At 38.2% G+C, this 16,141-nt stretch overlaps 1 protein-coding gene across 5 annotated transcripts in view; it reads right to left on the reverse strand.

The window, feature by feature from the left end:
* The window catches only part of SCAPER (S-phase cyclin A associated protein in the ER), a 165,949-nt gene that overhangs the window by 52,285 nt on the left and 97,523 nt on the right, over positions 1-16,141 (reverse strand). For all 5 annotated transcript variants that reach the window (XM_055715699.1, XM_055715701.1, XM_005442654.4 and 2 more), the window contains exon 24: positions 3,308-3,423. In XM_055715699.1, the coding sequence (XP_055571674.1) occupies positions 3,308-3,423 (116 nt within the window). The remainder of the gene's footprint in view (positions 1-3,307; positions 3,424-16,141) is intronic.

The raw sequence follows: 16,141 nt of genomic DNA on the forward strand, positions 1-16,141 counted from the left end.
TTTCACCCTGATAATGCTTGCTTTAAATAAATTATACAAAATATTGTACGAACAGAGAAGATACATTATAATAAAACTGACTTTAATCATGTCTTAACTTGTAACAAAAGTCCTCCATTGTTCCTTACACAACAACTGCTAATTTCTATTTAAAAATGCTGGTCACCCAAGGAACTCAAAGTATTTCACAAATGTTAATTAAACAAACCCTACAAGCCTTATTTGTTAGCAGATCTGTTACAATTTTCAAGGCCAGTAACATGTCATGGCACAAAGGGGCTAAACGAGTTGCCCATAGCAAATATGCAATGCAACACACGGGATGAGATGCATCTTCTGGTCTCGAGTCAACACATTGTTTCACTGCACAGCTCCCACTTCCTTTTCAGCAGAAGCATAAGAAAAATACTGTGAGACTCCGAAGCCTCTCGAAATTCTGCTGAGTATGTCTTATTTTGTGGAGAACTGAACAAATTCAGACAAATTGCAAAACGCTGCTTTAGGAAATAACACGGCTGGACACTAATTTGTATGTTAACACCAATAATAAAACTTGCTATAATACACTGCTTTCTCTTTTCCTTTTTCAGTGATTTATTTAAAGGGGAGAAAAACTGCTCCAGCACCAAATATATCATCTGTCTCAAACGTCACATCTTTTTCACAGCGTTTGCCATCCTGCTGGGCTAACTACCAATCTGGAAGTAGTACAAAACAACAGGCATATTGTTAAATCTTCTGACAATAAAGCTTTATCTTGTAGACATGGGATTAAAGTTCTGAGCTGCACCATACTGCCAGGATTTTGGAGAAAGAGAGATGTAGATAATAGCCCATGTAATCTCCTCACCTACTTGTAAATAGCTTATCCTCATCACAAAACAACAAATTTCCAATTTAAGATGAGTACAAATGGTTAAACACTGCAAGAGCACACAAACAATCTTAAGTACAGTAGTGTCCTTTAGCAAAGCACATTTGGCTATGGGAAGACTGGAGGGCAATTCATGAGAGGTCTTAATTCAACTTCTTTCCACAGGCCTCTGCTTTGTCTTTAAACAGAGAAATCTGCTGCTTCGCTAGATTGAAATTTTAAAAGTCAGGATGTTAAGTTGTATTTGCACAAAAGAAAGAAAAGTAATTTCAAACTCATTTCAAACATCACATGAGAAGAAAAGTTACACAAATGTTCTTCCTCATTGAAAGAACTAAAAATATTCTAGGATTATTCTTTGGTTTTGAAACACTCTCAAACATTCTGTATTTAAAGCAACACATTAGAAGAATTTCTTAGCTACTTCAGTGAGACCGTACTAATACGCATTAACATGGTTTCTGTAAACTAGCCATGTTTGTGGCTGTTTCAAAGTGCTCTCAGAAAGTCCCACCCTCTGGAACTACTGCTTGCTCTAGACAGCTGAACTGCAGATTCTGCACAAAGTATGCTCTCTATCAGAAAGAAGACCACAGAAGTAGCAACAGAGGAGGCTCTGCATCACACACAGCAACATCAAGTCCACCGTGACGCTTCCAGCAGACTCTAGACCCTCTAAGATAGGCTCAAGCAGAAAAAAACTGTAAGAGCAGTTAGCTTTAGAAAGCAAGATCCTGTGTTAAATGACATGCAACCTGATGTATAACTTCCAAACAACAATACTTTCAGATTCCTATGAACTGGAGAACGCAATTTGCTGTAAAGTTGAATGAAACGCTGTATTTCAGTAGTGGAGCTAAGTTCTTCAAGTAGATTTTTTTAACATGCAAGGCTGTCACATTAGTTTACATTAATCTCTTTTCTGCCTTGATATTTCTTTTGGAAACACAGATAGTTGAAAACTTGTGTTAATAAAACAACATTTAAAGACTTTTTCAAAGACTTAGAAACTCTTTTTATAGTTCAGTCATGAATAGGTTCAGGAATCTGAGAAACCAGTTATACTGGTCTGAAATAGGTGTGAGAGACAGCAGCTGTCACAGAGAGGAGAACCTCTGATAAATCGCCTTGGATGTTTTTTCTGTTATACAAACGTAGTTGACATGAGGCTTTATTTACCAGCACACAAATTCCTTTGAGAACTAATCCATCCTCATACTGTCTAACAAACTTAAACCAAAATGTTTTCAGTAACATAAAGACAATATTCTCAAACCTGCTCAACAAAGGATGCCAAAGTGAGACTATACCTAAAATGAAAGAACAAAAATTGAAGATGTATAAAAGATGCACATTCTAAAAATTTAAAGCTAATTTTAAGCTAAGTTTTATGTGGCCACTAAGTGCAGTCCTTTCCCTTGCAAAGTTTATCCCACATTGACGAGGATAACTCAGAATTAGAGCCTCTGCAAATTAACGAGTCCAAAGGCTGCTGCTGAGCTGCTCACCATAGGACCAATTCAAGATTGTTCATCAGTGGAGCTGGCTGGATTTGCAGCAAGTGTGTTCTGCAGGACTTAGTGGGAAGGTAGGAATTCTATTCTCTTGGAAGAGCAAAGTTAAGACATTAAAAGCATGCTTTTTCCTTGGTGTTCTTCCCTTGCACTTCACACCTGTCCCGTAACATATTAACAGGCAGTTTTAATCCCAGCCCTCACAAGGTAGTGCTTAAAATCCAATTATTACAATATTAAATTATATCTACAAACAAATGATGACAATGGTACACCACAGGTTATCATGGGCTTGGTTCCTCTTGTACTAAAAGCATGCCTAGCTCTGCTCTGGAAGCACATAAGTGCTTTTGAATGGTTAAAAGGGTAAAAAGCATGCTTTTGAGTTATCAGTTTTTGCAGACATGCTGTTTAGTCACCTTTTTTTAGGGATTAGACATTTAAACCCTTCCATTGTTAAGTGCTATAAAGAGGAATTCCTCTAATCCACAAGAATTTTGATTTACCTGTTTGTAGAAGCCTGTTCAGCTAGCAGTATCTTACAACTCTTTCATTTTAAAAGCAGTAAGACTCCACTGAATTACAACCCTTTAAAAAAATTCCCCACTTCCCACTAGAGATCTTTACAGACTAACTTTAAAGGTATGTGTCTCCTCTTCTGTTTAATATAGTTCTCCCTTTTCTCACTTTGTAGAATTAGGCATGCCAAAACATATCATAGCTAGAAATAAAATCACCAAGTCAGAAAACCAGAGGTTGAGTGGAAATATCTTTCACCTTCAATGGCAGTGTAGAGTACGGCAGGATTTTTTTTTCTTTGAAGTTCAAGACTTGACTATGAGAAGAATAATCAGTGAAGAAGCAGACGTGAAATAAATATTCTGGTGATTCTGGCAAATGAAGGACTGATCATACTTACTTAAAAGGAATCCGTGAAACCGCATTCGGATTGGTGGGAGAAGTCACCGCCTGAAGAACATTTTCAAGAGCAGTCAGTCCTCCTGCAGCCCGAAATGCTATCTGATCCGCTGTGTTCTAGGTAAACACAAACACAGAGAAGAACCAACAGAAATTAAAGAAATTTCTACATAAAAGATAGGCCTGATAGACAATTGTCCTGAGTTTTGTCAACACAGAAAATCCTTAATATATATATTTATCACGTTGATCACTTGAAAAGAAGCACTTCACTGCCAGTGCACAGGGAAGAGTATTATTTAAGCAAAAGCTGAAATTCTCAGGTGCTTTTCCCCCAAAGATCATATATAAGTGTCAAATATCATAAAGCTAGGACAGTTGAATACCGTATTTTTGTAACGACATAGTTATAGGGATTTTAACAAAGTTAATCTTTATCTGTTGCTGTTATCTTTGAAGCTATACTTTATTGCTTTGTATACGATTTAAAGAACATAGACAATCTCAAGGTGGGTGCCTCCTGTTCTTTTATAAACTTTCTGGAAAAACGGCAACCTCCAGGCTAGTTCCCCGATTTGTCCATGGTATGCATAAAGCAGCTTAGGCAGATCACTTTAAAACACGAGTACCATCATTACGATGATGACACCTGCTTACTTATTTCACAGACTGTGGACCCTGTAAGTTAAGTTGCTGGTCTGGAAGGAAGCCTGACAGTGTCACCAGTCAGACGTCTTACTTTATCCTTAATCTTGGGAAGACAGAAATGTTGCCCGACAGATGCTGTTGAGGATCCAAGTTGTTTAGCTGTTCTGTCTTCTCACATTAATTGCTTGGAGTTTAAGAATCGGGTTAAAAATCTGGATGTGATTTTTGGTAGTGCTTCAGTTATGGGGAACTACAGAGGTGAAGCCTGAAAACGTCACCTAGATGACTGTAGTTTATCTCTTTAGCAGCTCCAGCTTATTACCCCCCAAGTCCTTTGTATAATCCACTGCCTGCAGCTTGTTCAGAATGCAGCAGAACAGATGAATACTTCTAGCTTTGAGGTATGACATTCACATCCAGCTTGTTTTGTACTTGTTATGCTAAGTTGTTGGTTATAAATTGAAAGATTCAATTTACACTAGTCTTGTGTTCCTAGCTTTCTAGATTAGCTTCTCTTTAATCTAGGTGTCCTCTTTGAGCTTCCATTTAGCAGAATTTTACCTTTAAATACCATCTTACCATTATTCTTCCAGTTTGCAGATGACTGAGCTTTTGCTAGAGCAGATCCTGTATTTTAGAACTTACAACACATTATTCCTTCCCTGAAAAACTGGTTTTATCTCCCACTGTTTAAAACAAAGCAAGTAAGATCTTCTTCTTCCCTACTTTTCAGCTGCTGACTTCGTATTACTTTATTGGCACCTTGTACTTAATCATCTTGATCTTGTCAATGATAAGGATATTCCAGTTAGTAAGAAATAATCATTTTTTTCTCCCCCAATGCTGCAAGCACTTGGTATGTAGGAAAGAATGGGAACTGCTCTATAAATACAATCATTATTAGTCCGTAAAGAATGTATTATACTGTAACAGACCATATAACAGAACGCCCCCCTAGTGATTCTGGCAACTAAATCTTTCTTTGAACAATTAGAAATGTAACTGAGTGAGATATGATATGGTTTAGAAGGGAAATATTTTTTCCCTGTGAGAATTAGACATCAAAAGGTAAACACAAAAGTGTATTTCTTACATCTTTCTAAAATCATGCAACGTTCTCTCCATTGTTTCTTCCAAGCAAGCATCTATATTCTATTTAAGCCCCAGCCTCCAGAAAAACTGTTCAAACAGAGAAGTCAGATATTCAAAAAGAAAACATTTCCACAATTAATATGAACTGCATGTAGATTTTTTTAGACAGCCAAAAGGTTAACTTCAAAAGAATAACTTGACTCGAACGGAAATCTGTGTGCCAATTCACCTAGCAGTTAAGATAATCAACCACTGATTTTCTACAGGCTAACTGATAAATATAATTTCTAGCAGTCAATTTTAGTCAGTTAGCCCAGTAAGTGTGCCTTAACTGAAGAGTTAATGCTGAGCTTGGCTCATACACTCCTCTTTGACTTCCTCTTTGCTTCCAGCTAAGGAAACCAAGGGCCGGGGCTCTGCTCCAAGGTGGTACAGCCACCGCGCCTGGGACAAACCTGCCGCACGCGCTGCCTGCCTGCCACGCTGCCACCAGCCTCCTGACAGAGCTGTAAGGAAAAGGCAGCCAAAGAGCAAAGCAACAGTCCCCCCGCAAGCAGACAGCACTACCCTGGCTTGCGGCCCCAGTTCTCCAACCTTCTCCCCTTCCTCCCCTGCCCCACCAGTGCTGCAGAGTGGTTCAGCACCCTCAGACAAAGCCTGGGGCCTTTCCAACAGATCAACTTTCTCTCCACTTTAAAACTTCACGAGTGCAAAGAGAGATTTTGTTATTTCAAGTGTGCATTTTCCTTGGTAATCAACATACACGCGTAACCAGTACAGACGAATGTGCACGCGGGTTTCTGCATACGACTGGCATGCTGGCACCACAGCGCACGAATGAGAAAGACTTTTATGTGACACTGCTGATTTATTTGCTACAGCATATTTGTTAGTGCTACTCTAGTTTTAAACGTGCCAAGCACTTCCCACTTCTCACTTTCCCTATTTCTCATGGGAGATTATGCCACAACCTATTAGCTCTGGTGGTGAAGAAGTCTTTCCTGTCATTTAGACCAAATATGCCCTTTCTCTATTTCATCCCATTACTCGGAGTTATATCTCATTTTATTGCACTCATTTTCTTTCTCCCCTTAGTAATTACTCCATTCTTGAAATCGTACACTGTTAACATTTTCCTACACAGCTTGCTTCTCAACTCTATATACTCATTAATTCTAACCCATTCTTTGATTTTTTTATGTTAACTTTTCTTGTCTGTGATTTTTTTCCAGAACTCCTCTTTTCTCCATAAATACCTAGTAACGAAGTATTCGGGAAGAAACTTCCCCCCTCCCTCCAAACCAGTCATCAAAGCCACACTGAACAAAGCTGTAATGTCTCCCTGTTCTGAGAGGAGATCTTCACATATCTATTTAAAATGAATACTAATCTTTTGAAGCTGTTTGATTTCGTACATGCTCTCCTTCCACTTCAATCTGGAGTATCACTTTTTTTACAGACAGACTTTCTTCAGGGTGCCTGTTTCACTTTTGTCTACACTTTGCTAAATTACAAGTGTACTTTGCAAAATACGTATTCACATTTTAAAGAACTTCCTTTACTACTACCATTTTGTATCAAGCAGAAGCAAGTTTGTAATTTCTCCTAGTTTTATATGATTTGGGATTATGTCCTATTAATTTCTTCTCTAGGTTACCCATAAAAATTACTTTGCATTTTGATGCTCTGCCATCAGGGGAAAAAATTCCTAACCATGTGCATGGAATAGAGAGGGGGAAAACCTTCAATAAAAGGAAGAAACAAACAAGCAGCAAAGTTGGGAAAGACACACGAGCGCAGTATTTGTTCACCATGCATACAAAGATCTATAAAACTGCCACTCAGGGATTAGGAATAAACTACTTTTGGCATGATATTTAATATACTTATCTCCAAGGATTCTTTTAAGACTGAGAACTCCAAGAGCTTTTAACCCAATTACTGAAATACAATGTTGATTACCAAAGTAACTGCTGGTGTACCATGCTTGTGAATGACCTCGGTCACCATGCAAGTGTCCTGCCATCAGGAATCCCAGGTCCAGGCACAGCTCCTTGAGCTTGGCCTTGGGTCAGTGGAGGTCATGGGAACTGAAGGGAAAATATGCCCTATCCACAAAGGAGCAGAAGAGTCACTTGAACACCGCATTACTGATGTTTTCAGAGTGAATATTGTGTGACTGTGTTACTGGAAGAAACAGCAAAAGTAGGAATCATGCACAGGCAAGTCCCTCAGCTATCCACAGTACCAGACCTCATATTGATGAGCTGCGTATAAGGAGCGAACAGTGTAACATTTCCCCAGTGTTGGAAAACATTGTCATTCTCTTTAGTACAACAGCCAAATAATAACAAATTATTTAAAAATATGTCTGAATTAATTCGTACTTGGGGTGATTTTCAAATTTTGAAGTATCTATATATATTCATCTGAAGAAACCTTTCTTAAAGCATAAACATATGGAAGCAGGCTATCTCATCCAATTTGTCATTTCAAAATCAACTTATAACCTTCAAAATATGATCCAAACTCACTTCATGTTCCGTAGCGCTAAAGGTTAACATTAGCCAATACGTAACGTGTAACATTAAAACATAACAGAAATTCAAAAGAAGTAGATCAAGGCATCTAAGTTATTCAAAGCCCTTACTCACATAATATTCTTATTGAAAGTGGTCCCCAACTGAATCTGCATCAGAATGAAAGCCCCACTCAGGTAGCTATGACATTTACTCTGGTAGCACCCAAGGCACTGAGCATGAAAAATGACAGAAATCCCTATTTGAAAATAGCATAAACCAGTATGGCACATTTTTGCTGCTTGAAAGAACCCTCCAGACTTCTAACTTAGTCTCTCAAATTACTTAGCTAGGTGTTTATGAAATCCATTTCATAATTTCGCTGTAGAAACAGTTCTTTGAGTGGCTGCATATTTAGATTGGGAACATTATTCAACAGAGACTACTGATATAATGTGATTCAAGTTTCTTGAACAACAGAAAATATATAAACACCTGGTTTTCAAGCAGTGTGTAAAAATTTGACTTGCTTACACATTTTCAGAAATTCACAACTACTTCAAGTGACATTTTAAAATAATTTGATTTCTAAGTAAAAAAGGATTTCAAGGCTCTGAAACTGCCTGGTCACGCAGGAGAGCAGGGATAAATGAACATGTAGGCAAAAATAATTATTACTGTCATTACACATTTCTTAACAGGGAGAGGAGGCAGCATAAAAACCTTGGGGATGCCACCTAGATGTGTCTTAACCATTACAAAAACAGTAACATTCTTCAGAACAGCAGATGTAGCACTCAAAACCAGTACATGAAAAGAGCCTTGTTTCCCTTATCCCTCTCAAGTCTATCATTGTGAAATACAGTGATCTTGTTTATACAGGAGGAAAGCCAACACAGCTGATATGACATTAAGTATGGATTTTTCATCTTTGGACCATTATGAACTTTTTATTTAGAGCACACAGCAATCAACTTCAGCAGAACAGTGCTTGAATCAAGTAACTTCAGCAGACAGCATGTGTACACTAATGCATGTGTGGCAAATTACACAGAAATAACAATAAATTAAACAAATCGTGCAACCATTTTATGGATTAATTACAAACTACACTTTTTAACAAACTTTTAAAAAAGGATTAATTTTAATTACAAGAATTAATTGAGAAAGCTCCCTGCACGCTGGGCAAATGTGGCCAGCTTATTTACCTACCTGTTACAACACCTTAATGGATTTGAATTCCCCTTCTCCCTTCTCCTATGGCTTGAGTGACAACTGACTAATAGGATTACAGGCTCCGTTCCAATAATACAGCTCAGCCACATGCCAGCAAAAAATGACAGCCTAAACCTGAATTACATGGCCTGGGAATCCATCCAATTATTAACTAAAGTAACTGTTATTACCTAACCTAATCAAAGGAGAAGCAGCTGTTAATCTTTGGTGGCCTGCAGTGTAGTAGCGGTCAGACTGGATGAACTGTCTTTGTACTTGACTCCTCTACAGACAATAATTATGTCCTTTGTGATCAAGAAGGAAGGGCTTCCTAACCTTTCAGACAGAGGCAGCAGATGGGGAACAACTGTTTGTGTGTTCATTAACAAGATAGGGTGGATTTTATCAGGGTATGGCATCTGTGGCACCTTCAGAAGCACCACTTACCCAATGATAGAAGTATGTTTGGCAAATTTGAAAATTAGCAGGCTAAACAGAAAGTTCAAAATAATGTTTTCATCTCATTATCTGACATTTGGTACAGAAAAATACACAGAGCTAAAAAACCAGTGATTTGCACGTATGCCTCATCATACCTAACATGGTCAACAAAGAAATACGTGAAACAGCCGACAGACCTGTGCTGTTACTTTGCTGGGGTTTAACTAATAAAAGCGGCTGGATAATATAAACTGCATGCTTCTGAAATAAAACCAAATCAATGGAAAATATCTCTGATTTATTTGTACAAGTCAGTGGACAATACAAAGTAACATAAAGTGAAACAAAGTGAGCGTCATTAATAACAGCTTTTGGGTTCCAGGTACAACATTCCAGGACAGGAGCGAGGCCGAAACCTCTGAGCTGCGCTGCTGCTCCCCTTTACACAGGACATTTGGCAAACTGGAAGGTTTGTAAAAAAGAAGATATGAGGTCAGAGAAACCTGCCTCACCATGAGACACAACAGAAGTACAATTGAGTATATGCTGGGGAGAGTAAAAATATGATGGGATGGAAGCATGGAAGTACCTGAATGGGAAGAAGATTTCTGATAATGCACAGTAACAGCTAGTATTTGGAAGCTGAAACTGGATGAGTTCAGGTAAGAATAATTTTTTTTTTTTAAATGCCAAGAGAAATTAATGATGAGCATAATATACTTAGGATATAGTCGACTCTCAATCACTTTAAGTTTTTAAATCAAACCTGATTATCTCCTAGAAAAATATGATCCCAGTTAAATCATAATTTATTAATTTGGTGCAACAGTTATTGGGTGAAATCCAATGTCCTGGACCAAAGTACTCACTTCCATACATTTCTCCTGTTAAAGTATTATTATTAGTTAATAAGTAGAGCAGAATCAGAAATAACACAGAGCTTTAAGAGCTGAAATGATTTAATGTCAGCTTTACCATCTCAGTTCTATGTAACTTTAGCACCTCGCATTTTAACTATTCAAATCTTTTTGAACTAACGTAAAGTCCCTGGTGTAAACCCTCCCCCTAAGACAAACTTCCACAATTAATATTTTTATGTAATTAAAAAAACCCACACACCCCCCAGTATTTTCCTTCATCAGCCAAAAGGACACTTTCTGCTAGTCCTGCCTACTATGTCCAACAAGGAGCTGATCTGGAAAGCCCATCTGAACAAACCGCAGGCACTAAACTGCTCAGAAGAAATATTTCTGAATGGAACCCAAATAGTTTGAAACATTCTGATTCCTATTTCTGAAAGAACACACTGAACTTGCAAAACTCTATACTTGTTAAACTGTTTGCTGAAGGAAGAAAGAATAACTAATTAGTAAAATATAGTTGAAATCAGTCTTAGGAATTTTCTTCTTTCCTTTTATCTAGTGTTTGAAGATTTTATCTAAAATGCCTGGGGCTAAGAAATGCAGTTCAAAGCTGCCTTAGAAAAACAAACCTGACAACTGAATCCTGGGCTGGCTCCTCCCTTTTTTTTTTTCACCTCCCCCTTTAAATAAGCAAGTATATTTACATGTACATACAAACCACAGATACATTTGTGACTGTAGAAAATCTATGCTCTTTGATTAGTCCTCCAGACATAAAACTCTATATAGTGAAAATCACTGTAGAATATACCAAAATAACATTTTTTATTAAAAATGAATTATTTTGTTTCCTGTAATACTTCTCTCCAGTGAAATCAATATAATAATAATACCCCATTCCATCTGAAAATCTCAAACTGGTTTTCAAACGTGATTGACTTCACCCAGAATAGAATTTCAAGCACTGAACGTCAATGGGAAACTAGTTTAGGATTAAAACATGAGCCAGAATTGGTTCAGTAGCATTTGCATACCATTGCGGGGAGGTATTCATTCACATTAAGGACATATTCACCATATATTTGTATCAACACCCCCCCTCACGCATTGCTTACATGTTAAAGCACCTAAGATCTTTAGGTAATGCTGTGCAAGGCCGCAGAAAGGAGGCCTTGAGAAATGCTCCCTCGCACCTTAGCCCACAAAGCAAAGCGCGAATTCTGAAGCCTTAAAGATAAGGCAGCTCCTCTGGTTTCTGTGGGTGCAGGCCATACTGACTAGTCTCTGGCTTTGTCCAGGAGACGGAGGTTACCTAACATCTGAGGTGGTAGGCTGGTTCACGGACCTTATCTCGCAGAAGGTGTTCCACCCCCTGAGTTGACATTCAGTACGTGCACACTCCTTGTAGAGCTCAGCCTACAGCATCTAAGCCATTTGGATAACACTGTTTTTTCACTTTAATAGCTAAGGCATACTAACTGCAACTTCACATATATTTAGTTTAAAGGAAGACAAAATACTGAACTACAACAAAAATAAAGCATGAAAAAGAGAGCAGTTTATATATCACTCAAATGCAACAAGAAAAAATACTGTCAAGCGACTTAAAATTGGTCCAGGCCTAGGGACAGTATCACTACTAAGAAACTGATTCTTAAGCCTGTCCTGCAAACACTAAGGGTCCCATGCTTATAAATTTAACTTACGTCTATGCACATTTTACACTTTATTCATCCTTCTGTTTCCAAAGTTCTGCCAAGCATGTAAGGTAAACCATACTGGCTAGGGCTCCTTACTGAATCACTATATATCTCACTGAATCAGATGAACCTTATTTACACGCTCTCCTTCCAAGTTCTGCAGTGTCTTTTCAGTTCAATAGTAAAATCACACAGAGGCACTCTATTAACACTTCTGTTGATAAAGACAGGACCCTCACAGTCTTGTTTGTGAAGTTCCAAGAGAGAGTGAAAGCCCTACAGGAAAGACAGGTAAACTAATTAATTCCATGTTATGTGTTTAGATGCTTTCACTCATGCTAAATAGCATAATGGGAAACAGCCAATATTGTCCGGTAAAATAAGAACTGTCCTTATAGTATCATGAAAGACAGCACTAAGCACAGCAGCACTCGTGCTTATTAAAAAGAAATGTTTAGTCCATTTATAAATAACAGGGCATCTAGTAAGTGCCTCAATTAAAGGAGGAAAGCAAGGATAAAGGTTTAAGTCTCTAATACCAGGAACAACCACTCCCAGATCTCCGTAGATGGTTCCATTAGTTAGGGTCAATCCGACTTTTTCTGAATAATCTCATAAACAGAAGTTCCAAACAAGTATATAAAAAGCACAGTTATGTGATCTTGTCCTGTTCTCTGTCAGCAGTTTATTGGACAAGAACTTGTCCAGTGAGTAGGAAACTTACAGATCTCTTGCAACGCTGAATCTTAAATCCTTTATGGCTGACATTTTGCTATTGAAACCCTTCAACCACCAGAAAGCAGACCTGATTTCTGCTGAACTTAAACTATGAAAACAAGTGCAATCAAGCAAAACTAAAGATAATAAAATTATGTGGAGGAAGACAGAGGGAGTGATGGTTGTTTAAAGCCCTGTAGTGCACTCAAGAGCACTTGAATTCTAAACATAGCTTTCACACTGATTGCCTTGGGTACTCTCTTGTAACCTCTTGGACTGTTTGCCCATTACCCCATCTACAGGACAGCAACAAAGGACTGCAGGGCAGATTAATAACGTGGGTTTTGTCAAGTACTGCAAACATGAGAACAGACAACAAAGACCTCTAGGTGATGTGTTCTCAAGTCAGAAGTGATGGTCTCAAATCAGATGTAGAATTTTAAAAATCCTTTCAAGAAAATATATGTACAGATACACCAACAGACTAAATGAAATAACTTCCATTTCTTTAGAAACTGTAATAATCATTAAGTTGTCATGACCTCTAAACTGGCACCTGCCCATCAGCAGAAAAGCGACTGCATAGGGCATTTTCTCATCACTGAGAAATCAGTGCCTCTAATGATATTAAAACATATTTCTTATCTTGTAAATGCTTAGTGAAGAAACTCTGCACACCTTGGAATGTATATATATCCATTATATCCATTCTGATATGATGTATTAGTTCTAAACTGATGTAGAAGGAAAAAAAAGCCTGATATGACAGCAAAAAGCCACAAAAGAGTACAGAATAAGCACACTGCAAGTTACTATTTAGCTGCATCCCACAGAACCAGAAATCAACACAGCAGTCTTCAGCTACACTCATTATGCACAGTAAATTAATTTCCAAATAATCTTGAAATAAATACGCTGCAGACCTTATCTGTGAAATGAACTTGCCCTTTAATACCATTTCCAGCAAAGAAGTTAAAAAATACTCTGTGGCTGACCTACAGTAACAAGTTCCTATTTACATATTCATCTCGAGAAAAAGGCTAATTCTCAGATTATAGAAATTCTGGGCAAACAAATTACTGATGACATAAAGCTGCCTCATCCAACCTGCAACACATATCTGAGCTACTGACTTCCTCCTGGCAGTGCCGGGGAAAGGCTGTTCGGGTAGGAAATGCTGTCCCACGAGCTCCTCCCATGTTTGGCCAGAGCCTGCTCTTTGAACTCACAGCCACAGTGCTGTTACCATCAAATCTGCTGCTGCCACTGATAGATCAGGTCATGCTTCTACTACCAGTAGCAGTTTGGACCATATGCAATTCAGATGGCAAATACAAGACAATATCCCATACTCCAGGCTTTGAACACTGCTGAACCTGCTTCAAACCAAGTTTTAGTGGCACTGTGTGCCACTGGCTCTCAGCGCTGAACACGTATACGTTAAAAATCCGTGATCTCCCAATTAAACAGTTTAAAACAGTGACCTCGTTTTGAGGAGGGTTACTTACTTCTCAGATTTTCCATCAATTGTACTTGCTTTATCAGTTCCAGAGTTTATGCTCTGAACTCAGCTTCTACTCTTTCCTAAGAATAGCTAAAGGCTCAATCAACATTTGCAATAAAGGAAGCATGAATACAGAATTCTATATGTTGCCTTCTGTGCTAGCAAAACTATTAGATTTTTGGTGGTAAAATACAGAGGTCAAAGGGCCTGAATTCTAGTCTTAGCTGGCAAAACAGACTTACTGTTAAGTTCTGCAATTCCGCACACTTCATAAAGTTTGCATTTTTACTTTAAATAATTTTTAAACTTTTAGAATTCAGCTTTACACTGGATTAATGACCTCTTGTCACATGACATCACTATAGCTCTCGACCTGGCTGCTGCAGGAGTATACAAAGTTGAAAAATTAATGGATGGATTAAAAAATTAATCCATTCTTTGTACAGAAATACAACATATGTTTAGCTAAAGCAAACCTTATAGTTTTAACTTCTGATTATCTATAAAAAAGTAAGAGAAGCAATTACTTCCATAAAGAACAAAGATGAAAGCAGAGTTAGGGCAGTATGTCAGAGTTTATTTTATTTTTTTAACACTTTGGCCATGAAATGCCCTCTGCCCAATATAGAAGGTGGCTTTTGGGTGTAAACCAGCGCACTATGTATCAAAATCTTCACATGGCTAAGAGCCAAAAGACACATATCACATACATAAGGCAAAGGCAGTAGGTTACAACATGACAGTACCAATGGCTCCGCAGGGTCCCACTGCACCGTAGCAAGGGTGGAGGTGGAAAGGGTGCAGGACTGATGTGGCACTCGGGGGCCTTTGCCGGCTTGTTTTCAACCACAGCCATGAATCTGCTGTGCCAGCTGCTGCCAGGGGTCAGCCCTGCTGCTGGTCCTGCCACACTGCTGCCAACGCAGCCTAGCTGAACTGCTGCTCAAGCACTAGCGACTGGCCACCTCCATCTGCACTACAGATTAGTATAAAATGTACACAGCACAAACAACACTGACTCATAAATACACCTATTAAACTGGGCATGTGGCTACTTTTTTTTTTTTTTTTTTTTTTTAAATGGAATACTGTGCATGTGTGTATTTCTATTTTTTCCTATGGAACACCCTGTATGACTGCACATTTAAGTCTTGACAGGATATATACTGATTACCTATGTAAATACACTACCGTGCCAAAAGCAGGAGACATGCTGCTATAAGCAGGCTCAGTAGGGAAAAAAGCTGTGCAATTTCAAAGCGTGTGAAGTGCCACGGAATTGGCTGACCCCGGTGTCAGAAAGATGAAGGCATGCTCCAACAGGAGTACTCAAACTGAACAAAACTGGGACCAACACACAGATCAACAATATTTTAAAGCCTGTTTTGAACACTGCCAGAACTAAACACAGGACTTTGAGAATTAACATGCGAATTAATTTAGCAGATAACACCTTTGGCCTTAGAGGTCATACCAGTATTAATTAAATTAAAATCTTATGCAAGCATTTTTCTTCCAAAAAGAATATGTGACTTCTAAATAGCTTTATAACTTCTAAGGATTAAAAGGACATGCTGTTGCTTCTGCAAGTAGTGTCCTCTAGTGGAGAAAAGGGAGATGCTGAGTAAACAAGAAAACAGAAGTGGGCTGCATCGCAGAAATCACCTTGTCAAGGAAAATACAAACACCTCTCAATCATGAACACGCCTATAAAACTTCTGTATCTTGACCAAGCTTTTCACTACTATAATAATGCTTAAACATAAATGTTAAAATAACTTTTTAAAGCTTCAGTCAGACAGAGATGGATCAGTTGTGAGCCTATATACAATAATTGGTTTTAAATAACGCACATATAAGGTGCCCCTGGGTGTATGCATGTATATATATTTAAGACCACAAAATACAGACAACGTGGCTGTAATATGGATAAAGCCATTAGTCCATGACTTAGTAAATTCACTAAAAAAGTAATTTTCACTTTCATATATAATACCCTACGATGCTTTTTCTGATATAGTAAGAGGGTGACAGATAAGCTGACACCTCCTGTGATTTCTTCAGCCTTCAGTGAATCCATGTATGAAGCTTTACGCTGGGTTTCTTCTAGAGAGGTAGTTTTCTTTAACAACCTGA

Source organism: Falco cherrug, chromosome 7, assembly GCF_023634085.1.
Source record: "Falco cherrug isolate bFalChe1 chromosome 7, bFalChe1.pri, whole genome shotgun sequence".
Lineage (NCBI taxonomy): Eukaryota > Metazoa > Chordata > Aves > Falconiformes > Falconidae > Falco > Falco cherrug.